The following is a 17,037-nucleotide window of genomic DNA, read 5'->3' on the forward strand; positions in this document are numbered from 1 at the left end:
ATCAATGGGAGGAGAGGCCCTTGGCCCTGTGAAGGTTCTATGCCCCAGTGTAGGGAAATGCCAGGGCCGGTAAACAGGAGAGGGTGGGGTGGCAGGCAGGGGAAAGGGAACAGGGGTTTGTTCTTGTTGTTTTTTGGGTGGTTTTTTTTTTTTTTTGGAGGGTAAACTGGGGAAGGAGAAATCATATGACATGTAAATAAAATATCTAATAATAATAATAATAATAAAGAAAGAATATAATTCATCAAAAAAAAGTAGGATCAATAGATGTGTGGGTAAAACTGGGAAGTAGGGAAGTGCTTTTCATGCAAGCATGGGGACCTGAGTTAAATGACCTGCAACCACTAAAAACCTAGCTGAGGTGCTGTGAGCTTCCCAAGGCTGAGAGGCAGAGACAGGCAGATCCCTGGGGCTCCCTGGCAGGCAAGCCAGTTTACATGGTTGATGCTCTAGTTTAAAGAGAGATGCTGTTTCAAAACAACACAAAACAAAACAAAAATAAAAACAAAAACAGAAAACAAACCCTCCTGAGCCTGAGGAATGATACCTGAAGTTGACCTCTGTCCTCCCTGTGCATACACACACACACACACACACACACACACACACACACACACACACATGCACACAAGGGAAGAAGATAGAAATTAGAGAAAAAATTAGAGACTCAGTCTAAATAGTCTGGTATGTTTCAGAGAAAAGGAGAGAACCAAGAAGAAGGAAAAAGAATGATCAAAGAAACAATACAAAAAGTTTTCACAGGCCTGAGAGAGATGAGTTCATTTTGCCTAGCATCAGTGTATATCATTGTAAAAATATCCATTACACATAAAAGGCTTTTAAAACTGCAGAAAAGTATGGCATGCAAAGAATTAGAAGTGGGAATAACACATTGGCCTTAGCTTTCTCATTGACAAAACTGGAGGGTAGAAAAAAATAGGGGGGCAAGGAAGTTGGCTCAGCGGTTAAGAGCACTGACTGCTCTTCCGGTGGTCCTGAGTTCAAATCCCAGCAATCAGATGGTGGCTCACAACCATATGTAATGAGAGCAGATGCTAAAGACAGCTACAGTGTACTTACATATAATAAATAAATAAATCTTTAATAAACAAGAAAGGAAATAGAGTTGTGTCTGCAGAGACTAGGAAGAAATTGCCAAAGTAGTTTGCTGCTCTCACCTAATCTAATTTCTTAGTAGTCATATGGGGTCTCAGAAACACTTACCAGCCATGCCTGCTCAATCATGATATTATGGTACCCAGAAAAGGAAGTAAAGCAGGAAAGTGGTAACCATGAGATCTAGGAAACAGGGGACCGCAAAAGAAGAAGGAGTCCTCACTGATAACTTGGCGTATGCAGTCAACTGAGAATAATAAATAAAGTTGTAATAGAAGCGTAGAAGGGCTCCAAAAATCCGAAACAGAATGCCTGAAGGAAGCCATCTTTTTTAGATAGGTACGAACCAGAAGGAATTGATAAAACACCTAATACACACTGTTTTAAGAACATGATGCTGTTGGTCATTTATTGTTAATGTGACTGTGGTATGCTCTCTCATTTCTTTCCTAAACATTGATCTACTTTCTAAAATAGAGTATACTGTCCATATAAATAGATACTGTAAAAAGATATTAAATGTTAAAATCCTGTGTCTATTAATTTTTAGACCATATTTTAAAACTGCCTGATTATTATACATAACCATGGATTAAGGAAATGTGTATTATGTGAAAGTGTTCACATTATCCTGAAGTAGGGCAATCAAAATGGGTATTCATTTAGATATCTCAAGTGCATAACTCCTACTGAAGCAGAGAAGAATGTTCTTAGCATAAGTTACAAAATGCTTTTTTAAGATGTGTTGCCCGAATTTCACAGATATATTTACACATTGATATTCTAGATATGTCTACAGCCATACCACCCTGAATGTGCCCGATCTCATTTGAATTCTAGATATAATTAAGAACTCTTTAGAAAGAATGTTCTTAAGAGTTTTAAATGAGATGAATTTATATTAATATTGTAATATATTATAATAATAGTACGGGAAGTCTACAAGAGATAGTTCGCGTTTTAAAAAAGCAAGTTCCAGAACAGTTAAGTATGTGTGACAAGGTTCTCAGATGTATGTGAAAGACATTTTGTTTGCTTTTCTGCAGTGAGTAATCTGATTACAAAAATATGTAAAGTGCTAAATCTGGGGAGGAGAAAGAACTCAGAGAGGTCACGCCCACCTTTACCTTTTATATTGTTTTGTGTGGCTGGGAATTTTTATCAAGTGTACCTGGCTTTACAAATGAATTAAGTGATAAACAAATGAATTAAATTAAAATTCTAGATGTATTAGATATATTGATACCTTCAGTTTGAAATATAAGTAGATAGAAAAGAAAACTAATAAAATTAGTGATGGTGATTCTTAGTTCCAAAATTCTAGTCTTAGAAAATACTTGGCAATATTTTTTATTCTTAAAACAGTTTTTTTTTGAAACAATGGGATAGAATGATTCTCTAACATTAATTCAATGAAGTAACTAAATGATGTGTTAAATAAGTTAGGCCGAAAAGTATTAGTTTGAAATTAGAATTGTTTTTTAAGGTTTTCTAGCCAGTTAACTTCTAAAATAAACAGATAAAAACGCCCTCTGGTAGTTAAAATCTTTAGAAGGTTAGGCTGGATTATGCTACAGTTCACGCTTTACAACGCTGTACTTTATATTACTTTTTCAGTACATTAAAACTTATGCAGTGAAACTGAATAATGGCAATGTTTTTATACCCTTTTATAGCCGTTTCTTCATCATAGCCTCCCCCTATTTCTTGTTAGCTAAACTCTAAGCACCTTTCTGTTAATTTATGAAAATTATTGTTGAGGTAGCACATTATCACTGATCTGTATGGCACTTTCAGCATGTTCCACATAAAGGTCTGAGCAACATAAAACACATCAAAATTCATTAATGTGGTATTGATTATTTTTTGGATAATTAATTTTATTGCAGACCCTTGAAAGAGATAATGAGCTGCAAAGGGAGAAGGTAAAAGAAAATGAAGAAAAGTTCCTTAATCTTGAGAAGGAGCATGAGAGAGCACTGGGAACTTGGAAGAAACATGTAGGTTTATTAAATTATAAGATATTAAAGTATTTTAAATATTTATAGACACTTAAAATAACTATTGAATGCTAAGAAAATAGTACAAAATTGGTAAGTCAGACACATTTTCTTCTTGCAATCATATTTTCCCCAAAGTGAGTATATTTTTATAAACTAAATTTAATACAATTCCCTCTGATGATTACATGCATGAAAGACTGTATGTGTGTGCGTTTTATATATACATATAAAGCAAATGTGACGATATAGAATAGCTATTACTATGTGACAAAAAATTAATTTGCATTTTAATAAAATGATTCGGTGTGTCTTAGTGAATTGGGGTCCTGTATAAGCTGTGGTAGGCGAGCAAAGCCTCTGGAGTTCTGTTGAGCTGTGTCAGAGCCATGTTAGAACATGTGTGCGGGAGTTGATTGCTGTTGTACTAATTATGAGATTATAAACAGTTACTTCCTTTAAGTCACATTTACTTCTTTTACACTAAATGCTAATTTTGATAAAATGTGTAAAACAATTGTAGAAAATTATGTAAATTCAAGTTGCAAAGCAAAATTTCACTTCAAAGAGTGATGGATCACAAAATTGCCTTTTCCTTAGTATCAATTTTCATTGCCTTTTCAGTTCCTTAGAAAGGAATTAAGACAGTGTGTCTCAAGCTATGACATGTAGAAAGCATGGCTTTAATCACTCTTCAATAAAAGAGTTAACACACTAGAAAGTCTCTATGGTTCTAAACCATAGAGTCCTACAGTCTACAGAGGCTGTGGAAACAGTGCTTGGAGGATTAACGCTGAAAGGAAGGAGCTGCAAACTAAATATGACAAGCATGGTGCAAAGGGATCAGTTAAGGGAAACAACTAACGGTCATTTTCTCTTCTGAGAGTACAACAATGGCCAACTTCCAAGGGCAAAAGAAAAAAAAATAGAGAAAATGGGGCTGGAGAGGTGGCACATTTCTTAAGAGTTGTCTTGCCGGGCGGTGGTGGCGCACGCCTTTAATCCCAGCACTTGGGAGGCAGAGGCAGGTGGATTTCTGAGTTCGAGGCCAGCCTGGTCTACAGAGTGAGTTCCAGGACAGCCAGGGCTACACAGAGAAACCCTGTCTCGAAAAACCAAAAAAAAAAAAAAAAAAAAAAAAAAAGTTGTCTTGCAGGGGACCAGGTGTAGTTCCCAGCACCCACATGCGGTAGTAAACAGCTGCCTGTGAGTCCAGGGTTGCTGATGCCCAGTTCTTGCCTCCATGAACACACACACATGTGCACAAATGCACACAGAGACACATACACACCTACACATTTTTTTCCTTAGAAAAAAAGAAAGGCAATTTTATTGGTGAGGTAATTTGCAAGTGTAAATAAAATGTTTTATTATAGAGTTTTAAGGTTCTGTAGTCGTAAACTATAATAATTTTGTAGTACTAAACAGAATATGGTTGAGTTAAAAAAAAAAAGCCACTCTGGTTTTGTAAGGATTTTCTTAAATGGAGATCAAATCTATATAGTCTGTGTGTCTATCTGTTTGTTACCACATGTGAGCTTTCTATGGAAAAAGATCCCCACAGAGAGCGATTGTGGGCTGCACAGGCAGAGGATGCCCAGGTCCCAGATGTAAATGTGGGCTGCCAGTGTCTGTTGCAGTACTGAGTGTTCTACACCTCCAGCTGGCTCAGCTAGACTGCACATGAAGTGTGCGGCGACGGAGAGTTAATCAGCACAGGTGTTGCTTTTGTAGGATTTCTGACTAGAAATAAATCTTACTTGTAAGGAGGTATTTAGCAGCACAGGCCCTAAGTTTATTTTGTATTTCTATCTTGACCACTCTTTTTTACCTGAACTGAGTTGGGCAAGTTACTTAATCTTTCTAAGCCTCACATTTTTCAAAAAGTATAATTATACAATCATGTTTGTTAAATACTTTTCACTATTTACAATGTTATTTCTTAATAAGAGTAGTTAATTTTGTTATTTTTACTTTTTTATAAAACAATGTTTTTGGGTAAAGTTCATGTACTTGCTTCTTTTGGTTTAATTTTATTCTAGGTTGAAGAGCTTACTGGAGAAATGAATGGGATTAAAAGCGAGCTGTCATCACTTAAGGAAAGTCATGTTAAGTTGCAAGAACATTACAACAAATTATGTGAACAGAAAAACAATGAGGACTGTAAAAAGTTTCAGGTAAAATTTAAATATGTTTGGGGGTATTAACTGTTAAATTAGGACCATTGCTAGTGATTTTTTTTTTCCATTTTATAAGTTGCTCAGATTTTAACAAGTTAGTACAGCCACATTGTCTGCTATACATTTTTATTTGGCGTTTCTGTGGAGATTAACATAAGGCTCAAGAGTCTTTCGGATCACATTTGTTGAAAACCCTTTCTTGCCCAGTATGGTGGAGCATACCTTTAATCCCAGCACTCAGGAGGCAGAGGCAGGCAGATCTCTGTGAGTTTGACGCCAGCCTGGTTTACAAAGCAACTTTCAGGACAGCCAGGACTATGCATAAAGAGTCTCTGTTTCAGAAAAGAAAGGAAGGAAGGAACAAAGGAAGGAAGGAAGAAAGGAAGAAAGGAAGGAAGGAAGGAAAAAAGAAAACACTATTCTTTCTTGCACTGTAGCTTGAGACATTCTTCGAATTGAGACATTCTTCGATATGTAGGTCTATTTCTGGACTCTCTTGTGTTGGTCCTGAATTTATCAGACGTAGAAACAGATACCAGTAGCACAGTGTCTACATCAGTGCAGCCTTAAACATCTTAACATAGAGGAGAGGTTCTTCAGTTTTCTTGTTTTATTTTTTTTCAGTTCCTTTTTGCTATTGTAGATTTCTTAAGTTTCCATTTCATTTTTAGAATTAATCAGTTTCTGAAAGAGAGTTCCACTGTTTCCATTGAGATTGTGATAGTGTTTGCTAACTTGACACAAACTAGTGTCACCGGGAACAGAAAACCCCAATTGAAGATCTTCCTCAATTGAAGCCTGTGGTCATGACTTGATTAATGATTGAGGAGGTGGGCAGTGCCCACCTGGGCAGGTCGCCCTGTGTTGGATAAGAAAGGCAGGTGAGGAGGCAAGCCAGTGAGCATTCCAGTGAGTTCTCTACTTCACTTCCTGCCTCCAGGTTCCTTCCTTGAGTTTCTGCCTCAATTTCCCTTAAGATGGACTGTGACCTGGGATTCCTATGACATAAGCTTTTCCTTCCCTAAGTTAGTTTTAGTCAGCCTCAGAGATGCAAGTGAGGACACTGAATGTTTCTTCCCAAGACTGTTGTCGTGGGATATGCCCATTTCTTAGGGAGTTCATAGGTACATAGACAAGCTGTTGGTTTAGCTTTGTTCATTTTACCCTACTTTGCTGGATTTGCTTATGAGATCTGAAAGTATTAAGGGGGAATCTTTGTTTTTGTCTTTGTTTTTCTCAGTATAGGACCACATCATCTACAAGTATGGATAGTTTAACTTCTTCCTGTATGTGCCCCTCTCCTTGTCTTACTGTATTACTAGAGGACTTGTTTTCAGTTTCAGTCAGGATCATGATAGCTCTCCAGCCTCTCTGTGGTTGGTGTTCAGGTACAATCCTTTTGTGCTTAGGTTTTTTTTTTCAGGGTTTTTATGAAGGATGTTGAATTTACACAAAAGCCTTTTCTCCTTTTATTTAGATGATTCTATGATTTTTATCCTTGACTGTTTGCTGGGCTGTTCAGTGGCGTGTATGAGAAGCATTCTTGTGTCTCCTGGATCCATCTCAGTTGGCCGTGGTGTATAACCTCTGTAGTGTGTTTTTGAGTTCCATGCCAGTTGTGTCTGACTGCCATCTTATTTACACAGCTACTGCAGTGCGTGTTTCCCACTGTTCCCACCTTGACTGCATATTGGGATTCAGCATTATGTTCTGAAAAACCAGTCTTCTTTGAGTGGCTGATAAAATTCAGCAGTGAGTCTGTCTAGTGTTGGACATTTTGTTGTTCAATGCTGGAGAGGTCTTTAATTATTAAATTTCTCTCTGTGTTTTGGTTTGCTTAGGTCTTATATCTTCTTGGTTCAATTTTAATATGTCATATTTGTCTAGAAATGTTAATTTGTTCTACATTTTAAAAATATATTAAATTATAAACATTTAAGATAGCCCCTAATGATGATCTGAACTTCAGGGATATCTGCTATGTCCATTTTCATTCTTTTTTTTTTTTTTCTGTTTTTTGGTTTTTCGAGACAGGATTTCTCTGAGTAGCCCTGGCTGTCTTGGAACTCACTCCGTAGACCAGGCTGGTCTCGAACTCAGAAATCTGTCTGCCTCTGCCTCCCAAGTACTGGGATTAAAGGCGTGTGCCATCACTGCCTGGCCCATTTTCATTCTTGATAGTGGGAATTTAAGTCTTTTTTTTTTTCTTGATCAGTTTGATTAGAGTACTTTCCATTTTTCCACCCTTTTCAGAGAACTAGGCTTCTTTGGTTTTCTGTATGTTCTTTTCTTCCTCCACTTGCTGTTTTAATGTTGCTTTCTGATTTTCTCCATACCAGTTACTTTGGATTTATTTTCTCTTTCTAGCTACTGATTATTGCAACTTAAAATTTTAATTGTTTACGTATCTTGTTTTCTAGTTACAAGTATTTAAAGTTATGAAGTTAAAGTTATGAAGTCTCTCTTGGTACTGTTAGCTATAAAACGTTCACTCTTACTGCTGTAGAGTGAATCTCAGACTTTGCACATGCTTGGAAAACATTCTAGCACTGAACTACATCCCCAGTCATGAAATTTTATTTAAAATAATAATTAAAATTATCATCATCATCATTGTAATCATCATCATTATATAGGATTTCCCTGTGAAACCGAGACTGGCCTTGAACTTGTGATCCTTCTGCTTCCATTTCCTGAATGCTGGGATTACAGTGTGTGCCATCATGCCTAGCAGTTCAAAGTATCTTAAAATTTTTATTGTGGAATATTTTTTTGACCCATAGGTTTTTAAATCTCCAAATATTTGAGAATTTTCTAATTAAATTTGGTTGTGGCAAGATAACATCTTATGAAAGACCTTTCATACCTTTATATTAAGACTTGTTTTGTGATGAAACATATTTTCTATCTTGGTGAATACTTCACATACCCTTAAAAATGAAATATATTCTGCTGCTGCTTTGGTGAATGGTGGATAAGTGTCCACCAAGGTGAGGCTGGCTGCCAGTGCTGCTCAAGTCTTGACCCCTGAGTTGTTTGTGCTCTTTTCTCACCTTGCCTTTCAGCTGTGAATTTCTTTCTCTTTTCAGTTCTGTTAGGTATTAACTCAAGTATTTTGAACTCAGGCATTTGACTATGATTGTTATGACACACTTATGATTGTTACAACTTCTTGATTAATTGGCCTTTCTACCATTATAAAGTTTCATCTTTATTCTGGTAGTATTTGTTGTCCTAGGTCTACTCTATTTGGTAATGAATACAGCAACTCCACTTTTTATTATTAACATTAAATTTTTTAATTTAAAAATGTTTTAATACAATATATTTTGGTCATGATTTTTCCCTCCAGCTCCTCACCATCTCCCTATGTATCCAACTGCATGTTCTTTCACTATCTCAAAACAAAAAAGAAAGAAAATCAGTAAGACAAAAGATACCAAAACAAAAGTGATCAGTGTTTACTTTATAATTTTATTGCATTACTTTAATGGAATAATTCATTTTCTATCTTTCTCTCTTTTACCCCTTTTGTTGTTGTTTCTATTGTTTTTTTAGACAGGGTCCTATGTAGCCCAAGCTGCCTTGAACTCACTGTGTAGCCAAGGATGATGTGAATTTATGATCTCCCAGCCTCTGTCTCCTTGAGTATTGGCATTCCCAGTATGCACTCCATGTTAGGCTCCCTGTTTCCTTTGTTATGATAAGTAATAGTAGGAGAATGCCTTTTACTTATTTATTCCAAGGAGACTATTACTTATATTTTATTATTATGGTAATGTATACAATATAAAGTTTATTACTTTAACATTTTATACACACAGATTAATAATATTAAATACATTTACAATGAATATTGTTCTGTACCAATAAAATCATATGTACAAGAACAGGTATTGGCCTAGATCTGGCCCTCATGCCATAGCTTGGTGATCTCCCTGCTCTGTAGTTTTTCATAATACATTTTCAAATAGCAATATTTCAGAGCTTTTGATGGGAATAAGCCTCTACAGTCATGTTGTCATTTTCCTCCTTCATGTTCTTTGTGTTATTATTATTATATACTTTGCTTCTACCCAATTTATAGAACCAGACAAAAATCCAACAAAAAAGAAAATCATAGGCTAATCCTTGAGGAACATACATAGAGTAAAAAATTCTCAATAAATACTTGCAAACCAAATTCAAGGACATATGAAAAAGATTATATATCATGATCAAATTGGCTTCACCTAAGGGATTCAGGGATGGCTCAACATATATAAAACTGTAAACATAATCCACCACATAAACAGACTAAAAGACAGAAATCACATGATCATCTCATCAAATGGAGAAAGGCCTTTGACAAAAATCTAACAACCATTTGTAAGAAAAGTTCTAAATCCATCTCCAAATCTCTTCTTTTTATGTTGAGGCAAGTTTGCTGAAAGAACAAAGATATTCTTTTTCCTTCTTATTCCTATGCATTGTTCAGCATAAGACAATCTGGTTTGGTCACCCCAGTTCATCCAAGGACCAGTCCACCCAGCAGACTCGATCCAACCGATACTTTTCAGTTACTTTAAATGCTTATAATTTTTTGTCCCCTTCAATTAGCTACCTCTTTTTTTCTCTACTGTGGTTTACTGCTTTATTTTTTGCCCTTTACCTCCGGGCTGCCCCTTAAACTGGTAAAAGTAGCTCCTGTGCTTAGTAACTGAGGGCAGCGTGCGCTATATGACTTCTTTACAGCATTTTCATGCTGGAGATAAGAAAGCGGGCACACTTGAGTGTGAGTTGGGTTTAGTTAATTGGCTTAGAATGAGAAGTGAAGGATGTCACTTCTGACTGTAAAGTCTGTACTCCTCTCCCTCCAAGCCCTTCTGTCTGTCTGTTCCTGCCCCCTCCCTTCTCTCCTCATCCTCTTCTGGGCTCCTCATCATACTTCACACTGGGGCCATGGGAATTCTGTATGGGTTTATAATGCTGTACATGTCTTACATTTTACTCAAGTTGTCTTATTTCTATTTTAGTATGCATACTACACTACATCTTTTGAGGTCAGGGAATGTGGTTTGTTTATTATTACATCCCAAAGCCTAGTGTAGTGCATCATGGGTCATATTTTGTTTGAGAAAGAAAGGAACTTTTTTTGAGACTGGTTCCACCCTGTAGCATAAGCTGACCTAGAGGACACTAAAGTTCAGGCTGGCTCCAAACTCCTGATGCTCCTCTTTCTTCAGCCTCCTGGGTGCTGGAAGTCTAGGTATGTAGTACTACTTCTGGTTTGTTTGCTGTCTTGTAGTGTATATCACGCTACTTAACCAGCCTGTGTGCTGGATAACGTGGTGGAGACGATTGGCAGGCAGCATATAGAGCTCTCCAGTTTGTTTAAACACAAGGCTGTACACAGGAAACTCATGAAACTGCTGAATAGCTGAACTACAGTCCACCTTATCAGCAAAGTTTGCTCAAATGTCTGTCACAATGTCTAACACACTTGTCTAACACACTTAAACAGTCTTTTTTCCATTTTATACTAGAATGTTCCAGAACTAAATAATGAAAATAGTGATGAACTATCCAGTAGAATATCAGAAAATACCATCACACAAAAGTACAATTCTGGTCCAGAAATATGGGGAAAAAATACAAAGACTTTTTGTTTGGATACTGAATACAGGGGGAAAAAAGAGGAAAACAAAGACCTACTAGTAGGAAAAACTGCAGAAGGTAACTGTACCATCACATCGACAAAGCACATCCTGGGCCCAGAAGGTAACCTTCCCGTCACACTGATAAAGTACATGGTGGGCTTCCTCTGCCGTTTAGAGGGACTGACAGTACAGCTTTGCTTTAAGGACTTTCTAGTATTGTTGGGAAACACCTGTTCATCTGTATTAAACAAGCATTTTGCAAATGAGTCTTTAACAGTGTCTTTGACGAGAACACTCTCTGGGTCACCAGTACACTTCTGGTGAGCAGGCCACAGCATTTCTCTTGGTTTAGATACCCAGAGTAAGCACTGAGACTATTTACCACTTCCTCCACTATGAAGAATTGCTTAAAGTGGCACTGACCGAGATGTTCCACTGAGGGTAAAGAGCCACTTGGTGGAGATGTGGGAGAAAGAAGGATTGACCCAATATAGTGCTTCAAGACCTGAAATATTCTAATTATTTTAGCTGTACTTATGATTTCATATCTATAGTTAAAGCAAAGATAAATAAAATTGTCTTGAACAAGTAGATATTCTGTGAATTGGCCCAAAATTATTCCAGAATTTTAAAATACTTAGAAGGTAATAAACAACAACAAACAACAACAACAAATGATTGTCAAAAATGAACAAGCTAATTATCAACTTCTAAATGTTGTTAGACCTGGGTTGTAATGGAGGCTGGTATATACATTAATTTTTATCAGTTATATCTTTATATGGAATTGTACTATATGCCCCCAAGGAAGCATGTATAGAAAAAATAAGGACCCTGTGTAAGCCCTTCATGCTGCTTGCCCCACTAGGTAAAACTCATGCTGCTCACCCCCAATAAACCAAAGGGATTTTGATGTTGTCAAACAAAATATTTGGGGGCAGAGCCAAGAATTTAGCACCCAGACATACACTTGCTTGATATAGGAACTCGATATTTGAATAAAATTGATGTCATATTTGTCTGATTAATGTCCAGTAGACTAATTAAGGCTAAATATATTTTTATAAAACATAGGTGACACATTTTATAAACAGCTTTCCTGAGATTCTAACATTTTATTATGTCTTCTTCATGACAGGTTTACAGCCTTTTGAAAAAAGTGCCAAAAGCGAAATTCATACTATGGTATCTCAGGACAGAAACCAAAGTGGAATGTCCCCACACAAAGCCCTCTGCCTAGATAAGGACGGAACCAATCAAGAACAAACCTTGAGTGTTACTGACAATAGAAAGTCAGTCACTGTAGAAGTAAAAGACAAGCTGTGCTTGGAAAAAGCCAGCGGATGTTCACAATTTAAATCACGGAATAATTTATTTTTAGTGGTAGATGAATCACTAGAAACAGAAACGATATGCCTAGAAGAGACTGAAGGGTTAGGTCTTCTCCACAGTGGTGTAGATGTACCTCCAGACACTCAAAGTAACAAAGCATCCTTTAATGGCTTGTCAGGTGAGATGGCTCACAAAAGAAACTATAGCACAGATGGTTCTGAAAGCAACCCATTCAAACAGCAATTCAAATTGCTTCCAGCAGATCTGGAAAACGCTACAGAGAAGGAAATTACAAATCATGACCAAACCAAAGCAGGGTTAGATTCATTTCTAGATATAAAACTAAATTTTGATCCATGTAAGAGACATGGTTTACAGGATTCAAGTAATGTTATGTTAGATGTTAAGTACCAAAAGATAAAGCAAACGTTAAGAGAAGAGAGCCAGTGCAGCATAGAGCCCTGTTCTTGTTATCAGGCAGCCAGTAAGGCTCCCCAGAAGCCTGGAGCCGCCGTTGCCAGTGCTGCAGTAATCAGCGCACCCGGTCCATCTGCTAGCTCTGGTAATGATTTGACAGTACCTAAGAAATCAGAAAACAGTAGTAAGACTATGCCAACATCTGTGGAACCTGCCCCAAGCCCAGCAGAAAGAACTATAAGGACAAATATAAATGACATACAAAACAGCCCACGTAAGAACCATTTGGGAGCTTCAGAAAGCAGTGTGAGCACCTCAGACTTTCATGTTAACCAAGGGGACAGTCATGCTTCACAAGCCAAAGATTTAAAAGCTGCAGTTTCCCTGACACCTTCCTCAGAAAAACAGCTTCCCATTGAGAATCAGATAACTGAAGCTCCAAAAAGTGGCCTCTTTTCCTTGGTGGATGTTAAGGAAAGACAGTGCATGTTGCTAAATAACAGAGAGAAAGCAGAGGCATTAACCGGCATCCTGTCAGGAAGAACGTGCTGTGAAGGTCAGCTGGAAGAAACACTTTTGTCTCATGTAACTCCATCTGCAGACTCAGTAAGCACAAGTGCAGGGTCAGCCTTTGGCCTTCCTACTGCAGGTAAACCTGAGAAAACTCCAGGCTACATGAAGTTTGTAGCCCCTAGTCCTTGGCCAAAAGTAAATCAAACTAAAACCGTGGACACTGTAACACCCAGCATCCCTTTATTGCTGAAGGAGAAACCAGTAGGTCTGTCAGAGAACAGAGTGTTTACTCCAGTGACTTTTTGTAAAAATGTTGGTCTGGATGACACTAGGAAAAACATTGAGCCAGGTAAGAAAACAAGGCCATGCTTGAATTCTTTTTTTTTTTTCTACTACTTAACTTTTTTTTTTTTTTAATTTTTTATTTATATGAGTACCCTGTCCCTGTCTTCAGACACACCAGAAGAGGGCGACAGATCTCATTATAGGTGGTTGAGTCACCATGTGGTTGCTGGGATTTGAACTCAGGACCTTTGGATGAGCAGTCAGTGCTCTTACCCGCTGAGCTATCACACCAGCCCCCTACTTAACTATTCTTGACAAAGAGTTTCAGGATTTGTTTAAAGTGAAAAGAATATATGTGTGTATATAAAATCTCCTAAGCATAATATAGAATGGTTTTAGTTAGATGATTTAAATTGTTTTAAAGATTTATTTATTTATTTCATGTATGTGAGTACACTGTTGCTGTCTTCAGACACACCAGAAGAGGACATTGGATCCCCATTACAGATTGTTGTGATCCACCATGTGGTTGCTGGGAATTGAACTCAGCAGTTAGTGCTCTTAACTGCTGAGCCATCTCTCCAGCCCCACCCCCTCTTTTTTCTTGTGAAACAGGGTTTTGCTGTAACCCTGGCTGTCCTGGAACTCACTCTGTAGACCAGGCTGGCCTTGAATTCAGAGATCTGCCTGCCCCTGCCCCTCGAGTACTGGGATTAAAATTGTGCACCTCCACTGCCTGGATTAGATAAATTATTTTTAACCAACTCTATGTAGGAATGTCAGTGTATATCAGCAATTGCATTTGGAAGTGATGTTTTCCATTCTTAAAGTGTGGCAGCAGTAACACAGGTCTAGGTCATTGAGTTTAAATTAGGAATAACTACCTAATGAATCGATCTCAATCTGTCTCTGCCTCTGGGTAACTTGCTCTTCCCCTTTCCGGTTTCCCTTTATACCTGTCCATTTGCCAGCATCAGAAATTCAACCTGTTCTTCATTTATTGGCAAAAGTGGGACAGGAATTTACTTCACAGCATTAGATTTTGTTGTTGTTGCTTAAAGCACTCTAATCCTTTAATAATTATGTACCTGTTATATTCATATTACTTAGAGATTAGAGGGTCCATTCATGTGACACATGAATGACAACTTAAAAAAATAATTCCAGAAACAAAATATAACTTGATGAATTTGGTAGAGAGACATGGATGTTGGGTGCCAGTATTGATGTTCACATTCCCTGCTTTTGTTTATATTTTTACTACAGATGTTTAAAAATGTACAACATATTGGGCTGTGAAGGCCACTGGTAAAAGCACTTGTCATGTGAAAATAAAGACCAGTGTTTGATCTTCAGCACCCAAATGTTGGTGGGTGTGGCAGCCCTCAGGGGATTCTTGGAGGGAGCTAGCTAGCCAGATTAAATGAATAAACCAGTCTGGTTTCAAGTGAGAAAGCCTACCTCTACGTACAAGGTGGAGAGTAAATGAGGAAGACGTCTGACATCAGCCTGACTGCCACACATTTGTGCACCTACATACCCGCAAACATGCATATCCATCAACATACCATACATGCCAAAAGCTCTATGTGAATAGGTACTACCCAGCATGTAAAATGAAAGTCTGTGATGAAAATGAAAAAGTAGGGGCTGGTGAGATGGCTCAGTAAGAGCACCGACTGCTCTACCGAAGGTCGTGAGTTCAACTCCCAGCAACCACATGGTGGCTCACAACCATCCGTAATGCCCTCTTCTGGTGCATCTGAAGACAGCTACAGTGTACTTATGTATAATAATAAATAAATCTTTGGGCCTGAGCAAGCAGGGTTGACTGGAGTGAGCAGAGGTCCTAAAGTCAATTCCCAACAACCAGATGAAGGCTTACAACTATCTGTAAGCTACAGTGTGTACTCATATACATAAAATAGATAAATCTTAAAAAAAAAAAAAAAGAAAATGAAAAAATGTGTTTACTCTGTTAATAGTAATTTCAGTCAAAGTTGTTGAGGTTAAAGTCACTTAAGATTTCTTGGACAGTCTTATTGGAATTGAGCTGATCATGTTCCTCTCTAGTACTGAGGTCAGAGTGCTCAGGTCACAGATGTCTGCCACCATGCCTTGTTAACTAGATTTTAAGGGAACTTTGTGAATTTAGACACATTGAAGAAATGCAGGTTACAAGGAATGCATTGTAAGGTCCACAGACTAATAGGCTTCTTTGAAAAAGAAAATTTAGAAAAAGTTTAAAAAGAACATCAGGGGGCTTGACAACAAAGTATATACCTTGTTTACTAGCACCACTGATGGAGGGAAAAAGAAACAACTCTAAAGTACTGTATAACTGCATCTTCCAAAATGCAGTTTTCCTGCTAAGCACAGCTCCAGGGTCTGCTGTAACACTCACATTCTCTGAGCACATTTCAATGGCATACAGAAGTCTAAAATTCTAAAACCGAGTATGTTCTTATGAAGCATGCCTTTTAACATTTTTCAGCTCTGTATTTAAGTAATTTTTGTTATTAAGCCCAAACCTCCCTCTGAACAGCCTTTCTTAAACAGTTTGTAAATTCTGGTGTTTTGTTCAGTCTTCTTCACTGATCTGAATTTGTAGAATAGTCATTAAACATTTATGTGTGGGTAATGTGATAACCATGAAATAACATTTTGTATGTATGTATTTAAGAAGGTATTTATACCATTTTACCCTTTTTAATGATTTTTTAAGAACAATACAATCTTGTTTCTGAAAAGAAATACTGAACATGAAAGTCTAGGAAACAGTAATATGCAATCTGAAATGGAAATTGATTTTTAAACACAAGTTTAAAGTTCAGTCACTAAGATGAGTGTCTAGAGACTAGAGTTCAGTTGTTGTCATTTCCTGTTTGTCAATCAGATCCTGCCAGCATTAGCAGAGTTGCTGACACCGTGAGTAACTCGAGCATCTATCTAGATCCCAAGGGACAGCCCAGTGAAGAGAGGAATGCAACTGCACAGACGGTTTATGATTCTTCTTTTCCCACAGAACATGTAAGTCAATTAAAAATATTGCTGAGCAGACCTCCGTGTGCTAATTCTGCAGATATGTGTTCACTGTATGCATCTGGATACTATAAGCCCTAACTGATCTCCAGAAGAATATCAAGAGGGCAACATGGCACCATTTTTCACAATTAAGGTTGATAGAAAACAGCAGGAAAAAGTCGCAGTGTATAAATCACGTAGACACAAGCCAGCCTGGTTGCAGGGACTGAGGCATCATCTTATGTACTCCTCTCTGTCACTTCAACTTAGAAATAGTGGATTGAACATCCAAAATTTTTTATTAATAAGACATCAAGCTGATTATTTTAATTTGTATTATTTTTGGAAAATGTATGAAAGGATAAAATCTCCATAATACAGTGATAGGATGTATACATTAGACAGAGTGTTTGCACAGATCATATGGCTTCTAAGGAGCCCATTCATCATAAGAACTAACCATAGCTGACAAATTATTTGGTTAAATCTGTAAGTTTTAAATCTTAAGTGTATAGAACTTTACTGTATTGT

The 17,037-nt window shown here is 37.4% G+C and overlaps 1 protein-coding gene across 10 annotated transcripts in view; it reads left to right on the forward strand.

Moving 5' to 3' along the window:
- Ccdc73 (coiled-coil domain containing 73) overlaps positions 1 to 17,037 on the forward strand; it is a 118,509-nt gene that overhangs the window by 97,093 nt on the left and 4,379 nt on the right. For all 10 annotated transcript variants that reach the window (XM_031371225.1, XM_031371228.1, XM_031371223.1 and 7 more), the window contains 5 exons: positions 3,006 to 3,116; positions 5,159 to 5,293; positions 10,822 to 11,056; positions 12,074 to 13,546; positions 16,379 to 16,512. In XM_031371225.1, the coding sequence (XP_031227085.1) occupies positions 3,006 to 3,116; positions 5,159 to 5,293; positions 10,822 to 11,056; positions 12,074 to 13,546; positions 16,379 to 16,512 (2,088 nt within the window). The remainder of the gene's footprint in view (positions 1 to 3,005; positions 3,117 to 5,158; positions 5,294 to 10,821; positions 11,057 to 12,073; positions 13,547 to 16,378; positions 16,513 to 17,037) is intronic.

This window comes from Mastomys coucha, unplaced genomic scaffold (assembly GCF_008632895.1).
Source record: "Mastomys coucha isolate ucsf_1 unplaced genomic scaffold, UCSF_Mcou_1 pScaffold15, whole genome shotgun sequence".
Lineage (NCBI taxonomy): Eukaryota > Metazoa > Chordata > Mammalia > Rodentia > Muridae > Mastomys > Mastomys coucha.